This window comes from Chelonia mydas, chromosome 2 (genome assembly GCF_015237465.2).
Source record: "Chelonia mydas isolate rCheMyd1 chromosome 2, rCheMyd1.pri.v2, whole genome shotgun sequence".
Lineage (NCBI taxonomy): Eukaryota > Metazoa > Chordata > Testudines > Cheloniidae > Chelonia > Chelonia mydas.
This window is the reverse complement of record NC_057850.1, coordinates 139,372,375-139,396,909: the sequence shown is the minus strand read 5'-3', so window position 1 is coordinate 139,396,909 and position 24,535 is coordinate 139,372,375. Positions and strand designations below refer to the sequence as shown.

The 24,535-nt window shown below is 40.1% G+C and overlaps 1 protein-coding gene across 3 annotated transcripts in view; it reads left to right on the top strand.

Moving 5' to 3' along the window:
• ADCY2 (adenylate cyclase 2) overlaps positions 1 to 24,535 on the top strand; it is a 432,450-nt gene that overhangs the window by 387,139 nt on the left and 20,776 nt on the right. For all 3 annotated transcript variants that reach the window (XR_006288776.1, XM_037893358.2, XM_043540281.1), the window contains exons 17-19: positions 10,018 to 10,137; positions 15,723 to 15,907; positions 17,540 to 17,624. Coding sequence is in view for 2 of the 3 variants with exons in the window: in XM_037893358.2 (XP_037749286.2) it covers positions 10,018 to 10,137; positions 15,723 to 15,907; positions 17,540 to 17,624 (390 nt within the window). In the remaining variant the exon portion in view is untranslated. The remainder of the gene's footprint in view (positions 1 to 10,017; positions 10,138 to 15,722; positions 15,908 to 17,539; positions 17,625 to 24,535) is intronic.

Sequence of the window (24,535 nt, the reverse complement as noted above, 5' to 3'; positions counted from 1 at the left end):
GAGAGGTAAGGAAGTATACCCATAAGCATGGGGCTAAGTCAAAGACAAAGAAAGTGGACACTCCTTCCATGAGCTCAAGCCACAGAGACAGAGCACGCACCAAATGCCATAGACATGAAATGAAGTCCCACAAACAATGGGATCTGGTTGTTCTGAGCACTAGTCCGCTAGTACTGTCAGCACTGATGCCCCACAAGATGCGGAATCTGCCCGCTCTGGGGAAGTCTATGGTACCAACACCAGTACCGAGTAAAGAGAGGGTATCTCTATCACCAGGGAAATCGGGAACTGTGTTTGAGCCCCAGGATGTATTCACCTTGACAGACCTGGGGTCTGTCAGGCCTTTCTACCTCTAGGGAGATTATTTCTCCCCCTTGGGATATGCCTCAACTGCGGAACCTCTTTCCACCCACTCCAATAGCGTACACCCTTTCATTGGCTCCAGCGGTACCACCAATGGAACCAGAGTCTGCCTTCTCGTCCACCAACGAACAGGAAGCTGGGGAGGGACTGTCGATACTTCCTAACCATCCATACTTGCATTCATGGAGGCTGTCCTGGTCTTGGCAACACCCACCACTTCAACCACCACAGATCCACTGGATCCCCATGCTGTAAGGACCATCTCAACATCCCCCGGATACGGCCTACTGGCCATACTACCCTGGTCCCAATACCCTCCTCAGAACCAGGCCAATCTGCAAGAGAAACTTCACCTGCCTCTCCACTGAGAGCTCCTTCTAGCAGGCATCTGTTGGTAGAAGAGCCTTAGTCCAGTTCTCATGGTGCCACCAGAACCAGAAAGATTTGCCTCCTCATCTCCGGATGAAGCAGTGACTACATCATCTTCTTCACCTCCGGATGACTTTAGGCAGTTTCAAGATCTGCTGCACAGAGTTGCAGGGGAATTCCAGATTCCGCTGGAGGAAATCTAGGTTACCCAGCACAAACTACTGGATATCCTCCACTCCTCAGGACCAACTAGAGTTGCACTGCCTATTAAAAATGCCATTCTTGAGCCTGTGAGAACAGTATGGCACACTCTGACCACATGCATGCCTACTCCCAAAGGGGCTGAAAGATGCTATTACATTCTGGCTAAGGGGTCTGAATTCCTCTTCTCATACCTCCCCCAAAACTTTATCGTTGTCCAAGCAGTGACTGAACAAGCCAGACAACAGCACTCTTGCTCTACACCATCTGACAAGGAAAGCAGTGTTTGGATCTTTTGAAGCATAAGGTCTTTTCCTCATCTAGTCCTCAATTCAGGATCAGGAACTATCAGGCTTTTCTGGACAAATATGACTTCCTGAATTACAGCTAATTTGAGGAATTTGCTGATAGTTTCCGTCAACATGACAGGACTAGTTTTTGGGCGACCATTGAGAAAGGGAAGCTAGTAGCCAGAACAGCACTCCAATTGGCAGTGGATGCAGCAGATACCTCCTTGAAGGCCATGGCTACGGCCACCGTTATGTGTCAGGTATCGTGGCTCCACTCTTATGGTTTCCCTAGGAAGGTGCAAAACACAATTGAAGACCTCCCCTTCAGTTATTCCCATATTTTCAATCAAAAGATGCATGATTCGCTACATACCCCACAAGGATTCCAGAACCACCCTTTGCTCACTGGGCATCTATGCTCTTGTCCAGAACATAAATTCCACGACCCAGCATCTACCCAACTCTACAGATCCCCCAAGTTCTGCCCTCAGAGACCTTATGAGCCACCAAGAAGTGAGAGAAAACCCAGAGATCCTGCCTCCTGGGACCTCCTTTACAGGCTTCCTCCTCACAGCTACAAACTCCAACAAAGAAATATTTCTGAGACAACCTTGAGAGCCACCAACCCCTTTGTCTACCACTTCACGACCCTCTTACCCCATTTGGGGGTCATTTAGCACTCTTTTCCCAAGTGTGGAGTGCAATACAAATGGAAAAATGGGTGCTGAATGTCATGCATCATGACTAGATGATCAAATTCATCATGCTACCTCCTCCAAAAAAAACCTCCCTATCACTCTCATAACAGCATTCTCACCCAAGAGATTAACTACTACAGTGGGGAGTGATAGAATGCATACCAAGAAGTGGAGTTCTATTTGACTTATTTCCTGATACCCAAGAAGAAAGGTAGGTGAAGACCAATCCTCTATCTCCATCATCTCAATTGCTTCATTCAGACTCAAGTTTTGTACAGTCACGTTGGCAGTGATTATCCCATCCTTAGAAAAAGGCATGTGGTTTACGGCTCTCAATATGCAGGACACTTATTTCCACATCGATATTCATCTGGCCCACAGACATTTCCTGAGATTCACAGTCGGCACCCACCATTTCCAGTATAGTGTGCTTCCCATCAGAATAGCCACCACTCCCAGAGTCTTCACCAAAGTTTTCTCCATCATAGAGGCCTCTATCAGACGTTATAGGGTCCTTATATTTCCATATCTCGATGACTGGCTTCTACCTGCACTCTCCAGGCACGAAACCCAAGCATCAACCTCCATGTTACTTGGCCAACTTTCATCCCTCAGAGTCAGCATCAGTGTTGAGAAATCACTCCTAGACCCCACACAATCCCTGGACTTTATAGGGGCTACCATCAATGCAGTCACAGCACAGGCCTACCCACCAATGAATAGGTTCCAAGCAATGAGAGACATCATAACTCACATTGTCAACCATCCTTATGTACCTGCCAAGACTTGCCTGTTCCTCCTTGGCCACATGGCTTTGTGTACATATGTGACTGCCTACTGGACTCTGCCTCTGCTGCCTCCAGATGTGGCTTCAGACAGTTTACTTGACAAAATGTCCCACCGTGGATCTCATGCTAACAGCCCCTGCCAGGGTATAGTCATCCCTTCAGTGATGGACAGACCCACAGCGCATATGCATAGGGGTTCCCTCCTCCCCGGACTAGATGATCAGCAAAGACACATCCCTCCTAGGCTGGGGAGAGCACATGGGCAATCACAAGACACAAGGAATATGGTCTCCCCAAGACGCATATCAATATCCTGGAACTCCAAGCTGTAAGGAGGGCATGCCAATCCTTTCTCCTATTCATCCATTCCCATCATGTTCTTGTTATACCAATAAAATAAAAACCAGCAGGATCTTATTAAAGGGGAAAAGGCAAAATGCTGCATTTATTGTGAATACAGAAAGAATCATAGTAAGCAGTTAGTTATAGCTATAACATTCCATTCAATTTCATATTTATTCACACATTCATTCCATACACACATACACATAGGTTCTGCAAGGTTGTTATCATAGTTACCAGCCTTAGAGTTGCTCATGCCAAGCCAAGCCTGAGGAGGGAGCAGGGCCTTGTCAGATGCTCATCTGATGCTCCTGGAAGTTGGTTTGCAGAATCAGACCCCAAAGTTCTCACTTTCTAGAGTCCATTTTTATAGGAATTTCTTCCTATGCCAGTCTATGGGAATCAGCAGATGGCACATTCCTGACGGCTCCATGCTGCCAGATGTTATCTTGTTCTTTGGTTCTCCCATTCTGGAGGCTGTTGGGTGGATTCCAGTCTGCCCTCCGGGGGTCCTCTGGTTATTTCCACTTGACGCCTTCTTCAGACGATGGACCCTGGATTCTTAGGCTGGCACCTCCCTGATCATTCAGTTATTATCCACACCAAGCATCCATCCACATATATCCTCTACCTCTATTTTAATCACAATTGTTAACAAAGAGAGATGAATATAACGAAAGGGCGGGGAGTCTCTGGGTGCTGATTCTGTTGTTACAGAGTATTGCTTTGAGTCTCTCTCTGTGTGAGTAGTTGTTGTTACAAAGAATTGCTTTGAGAACAGACTCTGTCTTAGAATGTACTAACACAATTAGCAGCTTTCAAGTTTCAACATAGAGGGAGAGAAACAGTACCAAAAACCAAGATACCTCTTAATTAGTAATACCCTGGAATTTAAACTATGGGGAATCAAACTCATTTGTGATTCTAATACAGAACTTCTTTAATATGATCCAACATTCTCATCTTGTCAGACAACTACCACTGTTTTCCACAACAACAGACAGGGAGACAAGATTGATCACTCTCTGGATTTGGTGCATCAATTGCCAGATCCTCTTGTCCACGGCCTATTTTCCGGGGACACAGAACGTGCTTGCAGAGTCACTCAGTGGACATTTTGTGATCAACCACAAGTAGAAACTTCACGATTCAGTAGTACATGACATTTTCACTTGATGGAGGATTCCGGCCAAAGACCTATTCACCTCACATATAAACAGCAAATGCACCATGGGGAGGTTTCAGCTACCACTTTCAGAGCAACGCTTTTCTGCTATCCTGGTCAAACCAAATCAACTACGTCTTCCCTCCTCTATTACTCCTGCCTCAGGTACTCCACAAGATCCAACAAGACAGAGCGATGGTCATTCTTATTGGCCCCTATTGGCCCAGACAGTTCTGGTTTCCCAATCTCCTTCACTGTCTACCAATTGTCTACCACTGTCTACCTATCCTTACCTTCTCCGATATACTGACACAGTGCATTGCAAGATCAGACATCCCAATTCACAGGTGCTCCACCTCAGAACGTGGTATTTGGATGGACATCTGCTTTAGAATAGATCTGTTCTTCAGCTGTGCAAGACGGCTGAAGAACAGGCCCATTCTAAAGCAGATGCAGCAGGAAGGAATTCTCTTTTGGGGCCTGTTACTGGGGCCAAGTGGAAATGTTTCACTTACTGGGACCAACAAAAGGGAATTTTACCAGAATCAGCAGGGATCTCCCTCCTCCTGGACTACAGTCTATACTTGAAGGCATGAGGTCTCACCATCAACTCTGTGGAAGGTTACTCTGTCTTTACACAGCCACAAACCACTAGATTTTGGAAGGGCCTCATCAGAACCTTCCCACACATCCAACCAATCACACCCCTTTGAACTGTTGGCATCATGCTCTCTATCACTCATTTCCATGAAAGAAGCCTTCCTTTTTGCTATCACTTCTGCAAGAAAGGTCGGAAACTCAGACCTATGATGGTAGACCTGCCTTTTGCAATTTTCCACAAAGATAGAGTCTTCCTATGCCTGCATCTCAAATTTTTACAAAAGCTGATCTGCCCATTTCACATCAATCAATCCATTCACTAATTTGTTTTCTTCCCGAAGCCACACACATCTGCAGAGGAACACTGACTCCATTCCCTGGACATCTGAAAAGCTATAGCCTTCTACCTGCAGAGAATGAAATCTATTGGGAAGTCCCCAGACTGTTTTTGGCAGTAGCACAGAGATTCAGGGGACAGGCCATCTCCACCCAGAGAATCTCTAAATGGATTTCAGGTTGCATTACATTCTGGTTGCATTACATTACCAACAATCAGGCCTGCCTCTTTCCCTGCCCCCTCGCCTAGGTGTGGGCTTTCTCCAGGAGAGCCCAGACTTCCACCATGGCCTCCCTTTTCTAGATGTGCTGCATCAGGACATATGTAAAGCGGCCACATGCAGTTCTGTGCACACCTTCACAACACACTGCACGTTAGTGCAGGACTCTGCAGCATACTCCTCCTTTGGCATGGCAGTTCTCTGCACAACCATTCCGTCCTCATCCTCATACCCTCTTCCAACTTAAGTACTGCTTGTCAGTCACCCTCAACAGAATACAATAGGGACCATCACTCAAAGAAGAGGAGGTTATTTACCTGTAATTGGAGGTTCTTCGAGATGTGTGGTCCCAATCTGTATTCCACTTCCCACCCTCCTTCCTCTTTGCTATGGATCTGTCTGATTCATGACATAGAAGGAACTGGAGATGCAATCGGTCCGCCTTGCCCTTTATCACCTCGGACAGAAGCATGGGGCAAACCAGGGCTCATGGGTGGACCAACAGACACTACTTTCAAATTCTCTAACTTGGAGTGCCTGGTGCGCATGCATAAACCTCAGTGGAATACAGATAGGGACCACACATCTTAAAGAACCTCCAGTTACAGGTAGAAACCTCCTCTTTCTTGTTTGAGTGGTCCCTTCTGGAGTATGTGAGGTGCAGGAGATGGTTTCTCAGTTTTTCTGAAGTCCTTCTGCAGAGCTGTTCAGCATATTTGGAGTTGTAGGAAATGATCAGAGGGTTATAGATGGTGAGTCCTCTGAGAATGATGTTTTGTTTCTTGCATTTTCTCAGGAAGTAGATGTCGATGAAAGTTGTGTTAATGTTGTTCAGTGAAAGACTCAAGGAGTTCCATCTATTTAGCTTATCAAGGAGTGATTTTGATCAGTTTGTCAGTACTTACATGGGGAACAGAAATTTGAAAATAGAGGGCTCTTCAATCTATCAGACAAAGGTGTAACAAAATCCAGTGGCTGGATGTTGAATTCAAATAAATTCCAACCGGAAATAAGGCACATGAAAATAATTAAACATTGGAATAACATATGAAAGATTGTGGTGGATTTTCCATCACTGGCAATTTTTAAATCATGATTGGATTTGTTTTCTAAAGGATATGCTCTAATTCAACCACAGCTATTTTACTTGAAGCAGGAATTAATTTAGAGGTCATGGCCCTGTGTTTTGCAGATCAGACTAGATGTTCACAATGGTCCCTTCTGATCTTGGAATCTATAAACACGTGAATTTACACCCACAGATAATTTGGCACTATAAATTATTTTCTAAGGTGTGATGTATTTTAAAGTCTTGATGTACACAGATATTATATATTTAAATAAGATTTACCTTACAAGCTGTTTCTCAAAAAGATACACTTATAGTTCAATGAAGAAATCTTTATGCCTCTACAGAGTATTCCTTTTGGGTACCAAAATGATATAATACAGGAATTACAGAGGAAAATTTGAGTTTAATTTAGTATATTATAGTGATTTATTACATTGGGTGGGTTTGATTAAGGCCTCATAAAACACAGTTCCCAGTGCTTCTCCCTTAAATTAATTCTGGTGTCAGATATCTAAAGAAGGGTAAGATTTATCTCTGTGATTTCCATTAACGTTAATGGAAGGTGTGTAACTAAATTCTTCAATGTTATTTCAAAATTTTATCCTGTGTCTAGCATCTGTGGACAGAGTCTTGTAAATATATTAAGGGAGAAGGTAAACTTATTTAACTACATGGTTGCATGCATCATATTTATTCAGTGAATTTAAATCTGACGAGTCTGTGACATTTACCTTAGGCAGCTAAGGTAAATAAAGCTAAGTAAATAGTAAGTAAATAAAGCTAAGTAAATAAAAAGTAGGAAGTTTACAATTCTTTGTTTACTTTTTTAATATTTGAAAAATGATACTTTGTCTTTTTTGTCATCAAACCTAGAACTGGCTGAAATATGTTTTAAAAAACCAAAAATGAACTAATGTAGAAACGTACAGATTTTAAAAGGGTACATTAGGAGTCAAGACCCATTTTGTCTCAGTGCACATATATAAAATGTTAAGAACATAGCAGTGGCCAATATGTGGTGCTCTAGAAACTGGCAAAATAAGCCAGCACCTGTATGCAAATGCAAACAGTGAAAGAGGGTTTTTGTTTCTGCCCTGATTCTTCAGACTTGATTTCTTCAGCATATCGTTCTAGCATATAATCATAAATAATAATAATTAATTAATTGATTATTAATAATAATATTTTTCCCAACCTTTGTCTGTTTTTTTCTATATATTCAAGTTCTTCAGGGCAGGGACTGTCTCTTACGATCTCTCTGTATAGTACCTAGCATAATGAGGTGCGTCTCTCAGTTAGGGCCTGTATATGCTACTGTAATACAAATAAATAATTACAGTCTCAGCTACTTAACGATAAAAATGCATTAAAAAAGCAACAGCATCCAAGGGAAAGATTGTCTGGTCCAGCACAGGTACACAAGTAGGTGAAACATCCCAATTAGCTCTTGCACTCAGCAAGTACTGCACAAAAGCAGTGCTTAATGCAGCCTGGAGCTCTTCAAAGGGTGTGCAGAGAGAGCTATGTTATGGTCCTATCCCTCTCTGTGCTGTGCAGCAAGGCTGGCCTTACGTGGGAAGGGAGTGTACTCTGCACCCTTTCAAAAGCTGCAGCTGTGGCTATACTTCCTAAAACTCCCTCAGATCTGCATATCCCATATACAGTGCCTCTGGGAACTATGAATGGGAGAGTTGTGCCCCTCTGAACTGACCCCAGAGTGAGGCCATGTTTTAAAGGCACAAGAAAGCCCTACATGCATTTCTTTTTTATTTTAACCTTCCATTTTTGTGAAAATGTTAGTTTTAATTGGTGATAAAGGTATATTTTTAAACAATTTGTTCTTGATTTTGTTAGATTTGATTGTAGTGGATGACATGACTCTTCACTCTAAATACCTCAGTGTAAACACACCTGGAAGCTAACAAGTTAGTTACAAAGCTGAAAAGAACCTGGTATCACTGTCTTGCATTTGTACCGTCTTCTGGTCAGATAAATTAGAAAAGCACAAAAGTGCTCATCCTAGGTTCCTCTTCAAAGGAGCATCCGCGCAGCAATCATTGTCATCCTGCATTGCATACGGTCCACAACAGAGGATAGATTATGTGAATGTGAGAGAAAAATCTGCTTGGAGTATAAATTAAAGGTGAAAATAATAACTTAGTGCTAGTTTGCTGAAATACTGGTAAACATTGGGGTTAATAAAATTACAACTTTCTTTCCTTTCCACTCCCCCCTCCACGCCCCAAGGATGTGAATGCAGAGGCTGAGCTATCTCTAATGGAGAGAAAAGAGAATGCTACATTAAAATACTCTGTATACAGGCACTACAGAATCTCCAAAGGGACATAAGTGAGATAGCAGGTGGAGACAGTTGGACAAAAGAGACAAAAATACAAACACGTACTTCAGAAGTAATTGGTGTTTGGTTCATGGAAACTGACAACATTTCTGTGTATTTTTTCCCCTTGTGTATTCTTTTATTTAATTTTTTTACTTAGTCTCCTATTTCACCTGGCATTGGGTACGTGTTCATAGTATAATAAGACTTATGTTTCTAGTTCCACAGATTGTTGTAGACTGCTTAATGGCAGTGCTTGAAGATAGATGAATGTAGGTTGGAAGGGTTAGATTTTTATTAGTAAACGTTGATGTCACCATACAGAGACAAGCTGACAAAAAATATTTTCATCGACGACAGTAGAAATTTTGACAAAGATAGACAAAGTAACAAAAATGCTGTTTGAGAACTTATTTTAGTATTATTTAATTATATTTGCTTTGCATATATTGACATGTGATGTTGACTATGTGTGTTTTAACAGTTACAAAGCTTTAACTTTTTGAATCTCAATGTCTATTTTCATTAAATATTTATTGTCTGACCCCTCCTTAATTTTGCAGTTGTGAAAATTTGAATTAAAAAAATGCTTAAAAATAAACATCAATATTCTTTGTCAAAATTATTTTAAAAATGTAATTCTGCGCAGCCTAAATATAAGTTTACATCAAAGTACTTCATGATGTATTTTCTTTTGCACTGTGGGCACACATGATGGTAATTTGAAAATAAACCCCTTACATTCAATTCAAAAATGACTTGGGACCTCTGATTCTGCTTCCATCAAAATAAATAGGAGTTTGGCTATTTACTTCAATGGGAGCAGGCTTGGGCTTTTAAAACTGAACTGAATAAAGAGGCTCTTTCTGTAAGTCTTCCTTCACTTAAATAAGAGGTAAGGCTGAGGTGCATACATGGAATAGTATATGCATTAAGTTCACTTTATTGTGGCCTTCAGTGTGTTAGAGCTGCTGATTAGAGCTTAATATAACAGCCTTTCATCTTATTCGAATAGAAAGCTTCACATAAAGGTCAACAAAGTTGTTTTTGTCTGAAGCATCCAGGCAAAAGGCAATCAACTGATACTGTTCCTTTTGATTTTTCTATTTACAATAGAAAAGAATTTACAATTAAGATAAGTAATTAATGACTGAGCTTTTCCCTCTCATGCCCTTTACTTTTTTGATTTGTCACCACTGAAGGCACGAACAAACTTCATATTATTTTCTTCTAGTTTTTCCTGGATGATCCTGTGATAGTTTTCATCCCGATTCTTAATTCATCAAATGCAAGTTTTCCCGAATCAAATGATCAAACACCGTGGTATATACAAAACAACTATTTTTACCTACCAGTAAGTTCATTTTACATTTCTTTCTTTATTTATAATTTGCAATGTCTACATTAAACCTTTCGAGGCTTAGTGGCTCAGAGGATTTTTCAAGAAGCCTCCGAAGGGTTGATTTTTTTCCCAGAGGTACTGAGCGCTCACAACTTAATTTGAAGTCAAGGAGAGGTGCAGGGCCTCGGCTCTTCTGAAAATCAGACCCTAACTTTGAATGTCAATGAATTTCAGATTAAGAAAGAGGTTTAGAGGACTGTCTAGTAGCCAAGAACTCTAGAGTTCTAATTCTAAAAATATGGTACTGTACATTATCAGTAGAGCACACCTTAAATGGATTAGGAACTGACTAGCTGACAGATTTCAAAGTAGTTGTCAGTGAAGAATCGTGATCAAATGGGTCTGTTTCTAGTGGGTTTCCAGAAGTATTGGTACTAGGCCTGACACTATTCAATACTTGCATCAATTATCTGAAAGTAAATATAAAATCACTGCTGATCAAATTTTCAGATGAAACAAAGACTGGTGGAGTAGTAAATAATGATGAGGACAGGGCAGTCAAACAGAGTGATCTGGATCACTTGGTTAACTGGGCCCATTCAAAGAAGTTTACTGTAATACAGCCAAATGCAAGGTCATACATTTAGGAACAAGGAGGGGTGCTCAGACCTACAGAATGGGGTACTATATCCTGGAAAGCAGTGATTGTGAAAAGGAATTAGGGGGTCATCGTGGACAAGCAATTCAACATGAGCTTCCAGTGCAATGCTATGGGGGGGAAAAGAGGCTAGTGTGATCCTTGGATGCTGAAAATTTGGAGAGGGTCCAGAAAAGAGAGACAAAATGATCTGAGGGCTGAAGACTGTGCCTTACAGTGAGTCTTAAAGTACTCCATCTATTTAGCTTATCAAAAAAAGAAGATTGAGAGGTATCTTGATTAATGTCTAACTTCCTTCATGGGGAGAAAATACCTTGTACTAAAGGGCTTTCTATTCTAGTAGAGAAAGGCATCACAAGAACTAGTGACTAGAAGCAGAAACAAAATATATTCAAATTAGACATAATATTTTAACACTGAGAATGATTAAACATTGAAACAAATTACAAAGAGGAGTGGTGGAATCTCCATCTCTTGATGTCTTTCAGACCAAGACTGGATGCCTTTCTGGAAAATATGCTTTAGCTAAACACAAGTTATTGGCCTCAGCACAGGGGTAACTGGGTGAAATTTACTGGCCTGTGATATACAGGAGGTCAGGCTAGATGATGTAATGGTTTCTCCTGGCTTAAACTCTCAAGAGTTCTGCCTCTAATAATTGTCTCCCTCTGCGGCCATGGGCAAGCCACTCAACATCTTTGGCATAGTTTTCCAATCTATAAAATGAAAATAATGACTAATTCAGAGGGGTGTTGTAAAGATTGACTAGATAATGTGTTAATTATAAACATCATTTTAATTAATTCTGAAAGAAATGTTTAATCAGCCAGGGCCTGATTGGTGGACTGACCTCTTGCAACTCTCACTAGTTTTCACTTTATGTCAGTGTGAAAGCAACTAATCTAAATGGGGATTAACTTCATGCACATTTTTATTTCTAGGTCAGTGGTTCTAAAGAAGGAGCATATTTTTTGCAAAATTTTTAATAAAAAGGTAGTCTCTTTTCTTAATTGAGACATTATGGAATTTGATATTTTGCAAGGAGTTCTAGCATCCAGGAAGATTTCAGGAGGTGTCAAACATTTATCTCCTGATCTGTTAGTGTGAGCTCATTGCTTATTTGGTAGCACATTTCTTTACTATGTAAGGATATGATTAAAGTGCTTCTGCTGTAAATAAACTGACCTCAACCTTCCCCAGTCCTCTGTATGTACACACTGTCAGTCCACTAATTTATTTTTATCTTGTTTTAAACAGAAACATTTTATAGTCTGTTTTGTCATATGTTATTTTGTTGTGCTTTTATAATTCTTTTGAGGGTTTTTTCACCAAAACAAAGGATACATTTTTAACATTCTGTTTGACATTATCCAGTGTCTTACTAAGATACCCAGCTCTTCATGGTATTGTGGCTTTTTCTAGTAACTGGTGTGACAGGGTTGGGCCAGATGGCTACAGGAGAGTAATAGAAGGCAGATATATTAGCCCCTGGCTAAGTAGGTCCCTTTTCCCTGGGTAAGGTAACAGGGAAGGTTCCAGAACAATCAGGAACCTTCTGGAGACAATTAAGACAGGCTGATTAGAACACCTGCAGCCAATCAAGAAACTGCTAAAATCAATTAAGGCAGGCTAATCAGGGCACCTGGGGTTTAGAAAGGAGCTCACTTCAGTTTGTGGTGTGCGTGTGAGGAGCTGAGAGTGAGAACGCAGACTGTTGGAGGACTGAGGTGTACAAGCATCAGACACCAGGAGGAAGGTCCTATGGGGAGGACAAAGAAGGTGTTGGGAGGAGGCCATGGGGAAGTAGCCCAGGGAGTTGCAGCTGTCGCACAGCTGTTCCAGGAGGCACTCTAGACAGCTGCATTCCACAGGGGCCTGGGCTGGAACCTGGAATAGAGGGCTGGCCTGGGTTCCCCCCAAATCCTCCCAACTCCTGGTCAGACACAGGAGGAGTCGACGTGGACTGTGGGTTCAGAAAAACGGCCAAGCTGAGGGCTGCCTTGAAGCTCCAAGGCAAGCAAATCCACCAATAAGCGCAAGGCCCACCAAGGTAGAGCAGAAACTTTGTCACACTGGTCTTTAATATGTTCCTTTAAAATTTAAATAATATCAAAATGCATTCTTTACATGTAGCAACCATATTGTCTGTCACTTAATAAACGTGTTAACTTAGTTATGACAGAAATAGACAAAACATTATCATTGCTTTGTTAATAATTCAGGTATAGTGAATAATTTATGGTGGAATAAAGGTTTTAACACTCCTCTTTCCTATTTATTTATTAAAAACCTCCTAATTGTACAGTAGTTCCATCCTAAACCACCCAAAGCATTTCAGAGCTCATAATTTCTGGCTTGATAAAGACAGCAGGGGAGAGGCAAAATCCTCTTGAATTATTAATCAATCACTGATTTAGAAAAATTAAAAATGTATAGATAAAACTATTCTATGTTTATTGGATGATACATTGAACACTCGTGGTGGCAAAATATTCTTTTTTTAAACTAAAAGTCAGTCTTTTGTATATGTGTATAATGGCATTAAACATTACTCCCACAGAGAAACTGCCTGTGACTTATAAAAAGTGAAGCTGACAGATCTGTTGAGTATGTAGACTAGAATGAATGAATAAGAGATTTTTAAAATGCTTCAATCCCAGAAGAATTGAGCCCTATTTGGAACCATGATAATTAATATTTTTTGCAGCAATATGAGATGTTCTTAGTTACATTACTGTGCATACTGCTGTTATACAAGACTTGTCAGGGAATACTTAACCGGTTGCAAAGGGACTGGTTGTCTTTTTGTTTTGTTAGGAGGCTGCAAAATGGTTTCCAAATGTTAGAAGTTATGCAGAATTTATATCTTTTAGACCCATGTGATCTCCTCCTGTGAGAGACAAAATACAATAACAATTCCAGTCTTGCCAGCCCCAAATGTTCAAAATTTATTACTCAGCTCCCAGAATATCATGAGATGTTTTATAATGTATTTGGAGTTCTTTTTATGTGCCTCTGGATGTTGAGCCCTTTGAATTTGTATTTTCAAGCTGTCCTCCACAACCATGTGGGCTATCAACTTATTTTTTTCTTTCTAAATAATGCTGAAAATCTCAGAATCACAGCACTCCAGGGCCTGAAGCTTTAAGAAAAATACCAAATACCACAAGTCTCTTGAGCAAATCACAAGAGTTGGGAATAGCGCAGTTCTGTGGCTTTGAAATAGCTGCTGTCTGGGTATTCTGTACCCATCTTCTGTGAGCGCTGCAGGGGTATGAAGGCGAAGACTAGTGGTGAGGCTACAAGTACATGCGAAGCAAAGCAATCCTTTATATAAAAGTCCCCCAAATCTATAGATTCTGGCCAGCTATGCAGATGAACTCTTCCTCCATGCTGATCTAGGCAGAGCAGAAAATGGCTGCCCAGAAACTATTGTGCCACTAGTTTGCTAGATTGCAGTTTTGTGCTCGCTGAGAGGGATCAGAAACCTCACAACACACATTAATGGTAATTCCAGTGGTATTGACTTTTCATATGTTTTACCCCTTGCTGTTCCTTCCTCAAACCCTATCTATGCCCTCTATCCTGTCCATTCTATTGGCCACATGGATCTTTTGCAAGAATTAGTTAGGTGGCTATGCAGAGGTGGCAGCTTTTTGCACAGTTTTATACCCTGGTCTAGGCATACCCCACCCCACCCCGCCCCATTCCCCAGCTCTAAGGGATTGAGGCAGGGAAAGAAGGGTCCAAATCACAGTGCTTTAATGAAACTGCCTAGTAGTTTAAATCCAAAAGGTAGGTTTGCTACAAATACAAATGGTTCCATGGCTTTAAATTTTGTTTAACTGAAAACACGATTCTTGTGGGATTTAAACATCCCCACGCAGTGTTGGGAACCAGACAGAAGAGCATTAAGCTAATGTATAAGAACCATGGCCATGTCTATATGTTCAGCCCTGCAGTGGCACGTCTGGTGAAGATGCTCTCTGCCACCTCTGTGAGCAGCAGAAGCTGTGTCAGTGGGAGCAGCTCTCCTGCCGACATAGCGCTGTGCACACCAGCGCTTATGTGGGCGTCACGTATGTTGCTCATAGGGGGTGGAATATTCGCACCCCCGAGTGACATAAATTATGCCGACATAGGCTGTAGTGTAGACATAACCAAAAAAATGAAAGAGACAACCTTAGGGTGATGTTTTCAAAAATGCACAGCAATCTGAGGTACCTACATTTTTGGCTTCTCAACTTGAATCAGGCACACCCATTGAGGCAGCATTTGCAAATTGGGCTGTCTATTTCTAACTGGTGCTCTTTTCTTCACAACAAAGTTTGTTGATCTTTGTGTTTCTTTTTGGATGCACAAACGTTAACATTTTTCCAGTATGAAAACCACTTTCAAAAGTAGTAGTGCTTACATAGTAGAAAAATGGATTCTGCTACTTTATATAGATTGAACTCACAAGATTAAATGAAGATTTAATATAAGTAATTCTGAACAAGAATTACTTTTTGCTTATTTCAAGCGGCAATAAATTATAAGAAGCACTGGAGAAAAATTAAAATCACAAGTTAACTACGGCTGATTGTGCTGTGCAAAGCACTCATAGGAGAGATCTCCCAAAATGAGTATATGGTGATTCAGGTTCAGTCAAACAATACTTCTGTCGACAAGCCAGCAGTGTTCCAGAAATATCTTAATAAGAAATAAAATATACTTGGCCTAAGAAAAGCTACCTTTTTTTTTTTTGAAGTATAAATGTCCACAGGGTTCTCTTTGATTATTTGGTAGTAATGAGAGATTTCATATTTAATTTATATGGGGTTTTAATCATTTTGTAAAGCTAATGTGGCCATTTTATTACAAATTACTTTCTTCTCTCCAGTTAATATTCACTAGGTCGAATCCTAAATGTTTGTCTTGTTTGGTTTCCATGTGCCAGTACTTTATCTATAGCTGCATTTTGGGGCTGATATCCTGTTCTGTTTTCCTGCGGATAAATTATGAGTTGAAAATGGTGATCATGCTGATTGCATTGGTGGGCTACAATGTCATCCTCCTGCACACTCATGGCTCCACACTGGATGATTACAACAAATTCCTGTATGCAATGGCACCTATGAAAAGGTAGGTTGGTTATTTTAGCATGCTACTAGGGGAAGGACAATTAATAATATTGCTTGTGTAGCGGAGCAGAACAGAGCTTGGATTTTTTTTGAAAAATATATATATACACACATCTACAAATCCCAATTCAAGATAACAACTGACTCCTGTATACTAAATATATGATTTGATTGTATATGTAACAGTATTAGAATAAAAGAAATAAACCTGTTCAGACTGCATAAATCATCTGATGTTTGCACTATATTATGGTTTGATTTGCGTTGTCACAAAAAAGGATATTAGGCATTAGCTCTTTGTTACCTGAACCCTGTTAACATGCATTGTTGGTTTTTTGCACACAGACAGAGCATCTTTTTTCCCCAGAATTAGGGCATTTGTCTTAAATTGTTAACTATATAATACGTGCTTCTCAGAGCAAAGAGAGGATTCTGTGCAGAAACTACTCCGCGAGGGGGCAAAGGAATGGGTGTAATTGGGAATGACTTCTTCCATGGATGAATATATAGTTTGCATCGAGTTAGTTGGGTCTTTGCTGTGGGCAAGACAATTGTGTCCCGAACCTCCCTGTTACAGTGTAGAAAGGACATGTGTTACTTCTACCCAACCTTTTCTTAAAAATACATTTTTATAAAGGTAGCATGTGTAGGCAGTGCATACACCATGGTAGAAAATCATGAGTGCTTTGAGTAGAATTCCAGTACTTTGCCTTCTAACGCCGTTCACTGAGCCAGGTCTTAACGCACTAGGATACCGTGGAATAAGAATCTGAATAGAATAGTGAGACTTGCTTTGTGTTTCTGTTTACCTTTGAAAATGCAAAGTGTAACACACAAATGGGGGAGTGAGGAGATGTATTCAGGTACACAGTATAATACACACCACACATGTAGTGGACATCCCTATGATATACTGCAGAACCATTTGATGTGTTACATTTCTCATACACCTTTGACTACCTACACTTTGCCACTAAGGTTGTTTCTACACTAGCATTTTTCTTAAAACTTTCCCACCAGTGGAAGCAACAGTGGCCTTGCTCATGTAGATCAGCTTCTGGAAGTGTAGACCAGATCCCTCGCCATACATTCTCTCATATCAAAGGAACTGAGGGTTTTAATAAGCTGTCCAAGGGAGGTGGTTAGTGTGGTTCTTGCCTTGTGTGGTTCTGAGATAAGAAGCCTTTTGGTACCTTATGATTTCATTTCACTTCTTCACACTCATGAGACGTGGTTAGTCACTACAGTATGGAAGCAGAATATAGTACTGCCATCACAAACTCTCTCTACAGTCTACTTAAACCAACATATTGAAAACCAATCAGAAACTCTCCTTTAACAGGCAAAAAAAAGCATTAAATATATTAAATTTAATATTATTCTCCAGATTTACGTTGTACAGTCAGAAAGCAGGGCCCATTATATAAATATATTTAGTAGTACAGTTTTAATATTCCAGAAAAAAATAAAGCAATTTATATTAAAGTTTTTAGTTTGATTACTAAAAAGTTGTACAAGGAGTTTACAGCACAGAAATGAGGGGAGGAAACCAAGACTGTGATTAAGTATTAAGATTACAGGTTTTTTTTTTCCTTTTTGAGCAATTCATTTTAGCTGTGTTTCTTTTTTACAGGCCAGGAATATTGAAAGACCTGAAGACAATGGGTTCTGTGTCTCTCTTTATATTCTTTGTGACATTACTAGTTCTTGGTAGACAGGTACGCAGCATGCTCTTTTCATCTGCTTTACTATCTTTGAATGCATATGTGTGTTTGTGTCTGTGTTTACACATATATACACATAGAGTGTATACACAGAGTGGTATTATGTAAAAAATTAATGAGATTGCAACCCGTGTCCGTAATAAACCCTTGATTTCAGCACTCCTGTAATTTTACCTTGGAAAACTGTTTTGGCTACAAGACTGAAGATTACTCGGAAGGAAGGAGTATGGTGAATGTTTTGGGGAAGTAGAATTTACAGATCATTTAAAAAATTCCCCTGATTTGGAATTGAGTTTTATTTAACGTTTCTTTGTCTCCCTCTTATTCAAACACCGCTTGGTACTACCTCTTCAACCTTCCCATTTAGTTATTACCTTGATAACTCATTGGCTAGAGTTGCTTAATTACAACCTGTTTTCTTCACAATTATTACCCATTGATGCAGACACAATGAGACGACTATGCTATAGTCTGCTTAAATGTGGAGGCTGCAACTTTATTAAAACTATTAACCAATGGTGGACTACTCTGCAAACTACCTAGCAGGGCTGTTCCAGTGGGGATTTTAACTGGGCACCATGACACCTGTATACCCTCAAGCCTGCCCAAGGACTTAGGCTGGAAGCTGGAGTCCCCAGTCCATTCCTCTCCTCCACTCAGGAGGTAAGAGAGATGAAATACATGGAGCCATATGTTGCACAAGAAATGGAGGCATACCACCTCACTGCACAGTGTGATGCTCAGGCCCCATACTCAAGCAAGCCATTGGGTTACAGGGACCTCATATCAGACACATTTTAACCCACCTGCTACACTGGACCCACCATAGTTGCAATGCTACCACTACACTGCGCACTTCTTTCAGCAGCATGTATGGTATGCACTCAGGTAGCCCTTCCACTATGGGTTTAAGCAATGCTGTAGACTGTGAGGCACAACTTAGGTGAATAGAGCAGAGACATGCATGTTGGGTGTGGGTGTGTACCTGAGTATATACCCTACAGACGCTCTACTTTCCCAAGCCATGCCTCCCATCTGCACTACTATTTTTAGTAGGACTGTCAAGTGATTAAAAAAAATTAATCATAATTAATCGCGCTGTTAAACAATAATAGAATACCATTTATTTAAATATTTGTGGATGTTTTCTACATTTTCAAATATATTGATTTCAATTACAATGCAGAATATAAAGTGTACAGTGCTCACTTTATATTTATTTTTTATTAAATATTTGCACTGTAAAAAGCAAATGAAACAGTATTTTCCAATGTGTCTAATACTAGTACCATATTGCAATCTCTTTATCATGAAAGTTGAACTTACAAATGTAGAATTAGGTACAAAAAAAACCTGCATTCAAAAATAAAACAATGTAAAACTTTAGAGCCTACAGATCCATTCAGTCCTATTTCTTGTTCAGCCAATTACTCAGACAGACAAGTTGGTTTACATTTGCAGGAGATAATGCTGCCTGCTTCTTGTTTACCATGTCACCTGAAAGTGAGAACAGGCATTTGCATAGCACTGTTGTAGCCAGCATCGCAAGATATTTACATGCCAGATGCGCTAAAGATTCATATGTCCCTTGATGCTTCAACCACCATTCCAGAGGACATGTGTCCGTGCTGATTACGGGTTCTGCTCGATAATGATCCAAAGCAGAGCGGACCGACACATGTTCATTTTTGTCATCTGAGTCAGATGCCACCAGCAAAAGGTTGATTTTCTTTTTTGGTGGTTCGGGTTCTGTAGTTTCCCCATCAGAGTGTCGCTCTTTTAAGACTTCTGAAAGCATGCTCCACACCTCATCCCTCTCAGATTTTGGAAGGCACTTCAGTTTCTTAAATCTTGGGTCGAATGCTGTAGCTATCTTTAGAAATTTCACATTGGTATCTTCTTTGCATTTTGTCAATTTTGCAGTGAAAGTGTTCTTAAAATGAACAATATGTGCTGTATTCTGTGTTGTAATTGAAATTGATATATTTGAAAATGTAGAAAAACATCCAAAAATATTTAATAAATTTCTATTGGTATTCTAGTGCGATTCATCACTATAAATTTTTTTAATTGTGATTACTTTTTTTGAGTTAATCACTTGAGTTAACTGTGATTAATCGACTGCCCTAATTTTCAGTCATGTAGTGACCCACTGCCTCCCAGCTGCGGGAGCCTTTCCCTGCTGCAGGAAAAGGCTCTGGCAGCAAGGAAAGACTCTGGCAGCTCCACACTGCTGGAGCCTTCTGCAGCTGTAGATAAGGTCTCTGGCAACAAAGAAAGGTGCTGCCAGCTCCCTGGTACTGGAGCCTTCCTCTGCCACAGGGAAAGACTCTGGCAGCTGCTCATTTCCAGAGTCCTTACCTGAAGCAGGCAAAAGCTTAACCAGCTCCCCACTGCGGGAGCCTTTCCACTCCACAGATGAAGACTCTGGTAACAGGGAAAGGCTCCAGAAGCTCCCCCCGCCACAGCCTTTCACTAACCTATGTAGCTACATGTCACAACTAGCTTTTCACTGCAGCGTGAAGCTACACATATCCTACACATGGCCAAAAGTGGCTTTAGCTCTTCTTAGAGCTGACAGCTAAGAAATTATACTTTAGCTGTATACTGTACTTTTGGAGCTGTAGGACGAAGATTTTTCTCCCAGCTCAGCACATGTGTGGGTTCTTAGGAAGAGGCAGTACCCTCTCTGCTGACCGTGAGCCTCCTTGTAACTCATTCTACCCCCAAAAATAAAGAAAAAATAATTCCACACACTTGTAAACTTTTTTAGAATTAAGCCTAATTGGCACTTACAAAATTTTCAGAACATATACCTATACTGTATTTTGATATTACAATACTTCAAAATTGTTCCTCTTAACACTTTTTCCAAGTGTCTATTGTTTGTATCTGCCCAGTTAAATCCCATTGCACTACAAAATTTGAAAGGGAGGTAGATTTTGATATTGGGTCATGCAAGAGATGTTTTTCAAGAGCAGAGTTGTTAAGAAGGTTCATAAATTGTCATTATTTAAAAAGTACAGACGTTGGTTTATTGATGAAGAAAGAAGAACACATGGCAGTGGAGTATCTATTAGTTGTTGTCTTCCAATCTGTGTCAGGCTGGTTTTGAAAAATAAAAGGAATCTCCATGGTATTGTCAAAGTCAGATTCAGGACTCACATAATTTGTTCAGACCACTCTGTTTATTAGCAAAGCGCTTTGCCAGTGCACCCTGATATGTGAGCCCCTCTCTGAGGCTCAAGCTAACTTATTTATACAAATAAGCCAAAGCCAATTTAACATAAGAGACAAAAGGAAACAGAAACTGACAAATATACATACATATCTTATTTGCATACTAACGTTTACCAATCTCCTAGCTCAGTAGGAGCTTGAAGTTAATTAGTTTGAGGACCCATTGTCTCACACTCCTTAATGTTTCTCTTCCTGACAACTATATTTCAACAAACCCTTCAAGTAGCATTTCTTTAATGAATTATAATTTCAATATAATTCATTCTACTTTCACAGTATAATGACTTCTGCTATATTTTCCATTAAAATTCTCCGTTGATCGAAGGAAATAAACACAGGTCTTGATTTGTATCTTCATCTCTTCCACTGATAATCCTTAATAAATCTATGCACTCCACAATCTTCATTCAGTGAGAACTCCTACCACCATTCCAAGGTGGACTGACATGATTTGCCCCATATTCCAGGTATTGTAATTGAGGATTAGAGTTTGAGAGGCATGCCAAGGCTTGCATAGGAATTTTGTGGCTGAGCTAAGAAGAAAACCTTGATAACTGATATAACAGACTCATATCATATCCTCAAGACCATATTGCCTTACATACAAATTACCTTACATACACTTTATTTAGTTAAACCAACTGTAAAATTGAGCTAAACATGCTTACCCAAATTTGTAAAGTGCTTTGCTTTTATATATAATATAGCAAGGAAAAACACTAGGAAAGCACAAAGGCTTATTAGCTGAACTAAGGCACAGAAAAATCCAATGCCTTTACTGAGATGCACTGTGGCATAGTGGTCTAGGCGTAAACTGTAGATTCTAATCTTGGGTCAGTCTCTTACCAGTAATTCTCTACATCAACCCTTATTATGTCGAGTGAGCTCCCTCTATAGAGCTGTGTTCTTTACAAATAAAGGCAGCACTTTCTCTCCTCACCCTTTCTGTTGTACACAAGCTCAAGAGTCACAGCCAAGAAAGTAGCTGATCCCTGTACCAGAAAAGCTGGGTCTCTTTGGTATTCAGAGGATACTGTACCTGCAGGGACCCTTCTTGTGAGGTTTGCAAGACATTCACAAATCCCTGCGTGGGTACATTCAGGAGATACCGCTAACTAATAGGTGAAAGTAGGAATCTTAGTTTTTACATTGTTTATAAAAATAAAAAGATTTAATAGGATTTTTACTTTGTTATATATAACACTAGTTATATTGTGGAAATGCTAATAAAAATGAACATTAAAAACAAGTTGATACAAATAAAACATCTGAGAGTAGCTGGTCCTTTGTTTCTAAAATTGACTAACAAATCTAAATACATAGGGAAAGAGGGCTAGATTCACAAAGGGGACATAGGCATTGCAACACCTAGCCCCTAGGCAGCCAGCCAGCTACCCAGTGAAGTTCACAGCCTTAGGGTGCTCAGGCTCCCCTGCATTATCCTGGGGGAATTATCTGACTGATTAACAAAGGGATGCCTAGAAGCCAGCAAGCTGAGTGGGGAGCCACCTAAGCTAGCTGGGAATGAAATGCTGAGGAGAGGAGTGGGGCTTCACAAAGGTTCTTCAGCACCTCACTCTCATTGATCTGGGCCTCAGGCGCCTGACTGACAGATCAGAGAGAGGCAGTTGGGGATCTAGGCTTCTAAAACCGGTCAGCCCTTTTTCACAATAAGATGAGAGAGACCCATCCCATTATAGCCAATAATGTGGTTACGTTATTTGCCTATTTGTGGGAGAATCAAGTCCCTGCTCCAATAAATATTTAATTACAGTATTTATACAAAGTAGAATAGCTTCAACAAGAGAGACTGAGCCAATAGCCTGGCAGCTAGGGCACTCACCTGGGAGTTGGGAAACCTGGGTTCAAGTCCCTGCTCCAAATCAGGCTGAATAGGGATTCAAAAGTGGATCTCCCATGTTTCAGATGAGTGCCCTGGTAACTGGGTGGACGCGTTCTCTCCCTCCTGACCTTCCAGCTGTCTTTTGTGTGAGTTGGGTACGCTCTGAGTACAGCTACCAGATTGGGTCCCACACATGAAATAGGTGGGAGAATGTCAGGTTTGAGAATCCTATGGGGGCTAAGGCATGAGCGTGAGCTCTGAACAGCTAGTTAGCTGTGGGGCATCATCAGCCTTTGTTGGCTTTACGCATGTCTACCAGTGGAAACATGGGCACCTACGGTGTTAGGCAGAAGCTGAGTGGTGCCTTTGTGAGTGTCACTGGTGCCTAAATGTTGGATTTAGGCACCTAATTGCAACTTTAGGTGTCCTTCATGAATCTAGTCCAGAGAGAATGCATTTTTTAGTGTGCAGTACTTTAGCAGTATTTTTTAACACTTCTTGTTTAATTCACAGCTAATTTTGATGGTGTATCTTTGTTCATGATATCAATGTTCTCTTCACAGTATTACTGTGGCATCTTAGATTTAAAGAGATAAGTAATAAAGCAGTAAATAAATTATTTATTTAATACAAACCTTAAACACACTAGAAGACTTTTTGAAGACTACAGTGCACATAGCACCTAGTTTTACCCAGTCTTTTCAACACAGATGTTTGATATCATATGAAAATTGTAATTTGATAGAGTATTTAGAATTCATGACTTCAAAATTCTGTTTCAGCTTTCCAGTTTACTTTTAACTAGCTTATGGCAATCACTGTGGCATTTCAGTTTTTTAATAGACTTATTCTGCATTATTATATTTGGTGGCCTTTTCCTTTGTCATCCTTATTAGGAACCACCTGGGTAGGAAAGCTTGTTTGTTTTTCACTGTAAATTGACACTTCCTTAATATGATTGCAACAAGGAGTTGAAAGAATACTTCTCTTAATTGGACAGTAAAATAGGTATTCTAGAAAAGTGACTGATCGCTTTTGCATAATGAGGACAATTTTGAAACAAGATTGTTCATGAATTGATTCTTTGTAATAAGGAATTGTCATTTGGTGGTAAGGATGACTGCAGAATGTCAACAATAGAATCCTAGAAAAGGTGAATTGTATACAGGTTCTCTGTTCCTTTAAATCTGCCTCTGTACACACTTAACTATTCCCACTCTGATTTCCTTTTTTTACCACTTGAAAACACTTGATAGCAATATGAATAGCTCCTTCAGAAGCTGCAGATTCTTTGCTTGTTCTGCATCACTATCCTGCTAGTTCCAGCTTTAGCTTGGACAGCATGCTCCTGCTGAAATGCTAAGACCCATTTTACTTTCGTGAATAAAGTTTTTCTCCTTTTGGTTGCAGAGACATTATACTTCTAGTATCCAGTTTAATTTAAACCTACATTCTTCTTCCCACAGTAGATAGATCAAAGTAGATAAGTTAATTCATCTTACAGTTTCTATTTTTGTTTTGTAACTAAAATATGTGCATAGTACTCGGGCCTCACCATCCAGCCTGTCATTAGTATCTAAAGTCAGCTTCAGTCCATTGATCAATACGGGTTAAACAGAGGCATGGTTTTCTTCTACTATTTCCTTTTAAAGTTTGTGTTCACAGATACCCTTTTCACTCCACTGTCATTTATCTGCGTTTCCTTTGAAACCACATACAGTCATTGGAATAATATTTGGGTGCCTCGTTCTACTGTTTTAACATCTTAGACTGTAGCCTCAACAAGACAACTATGCATCAGTTCATACTGTGACAGCACTCT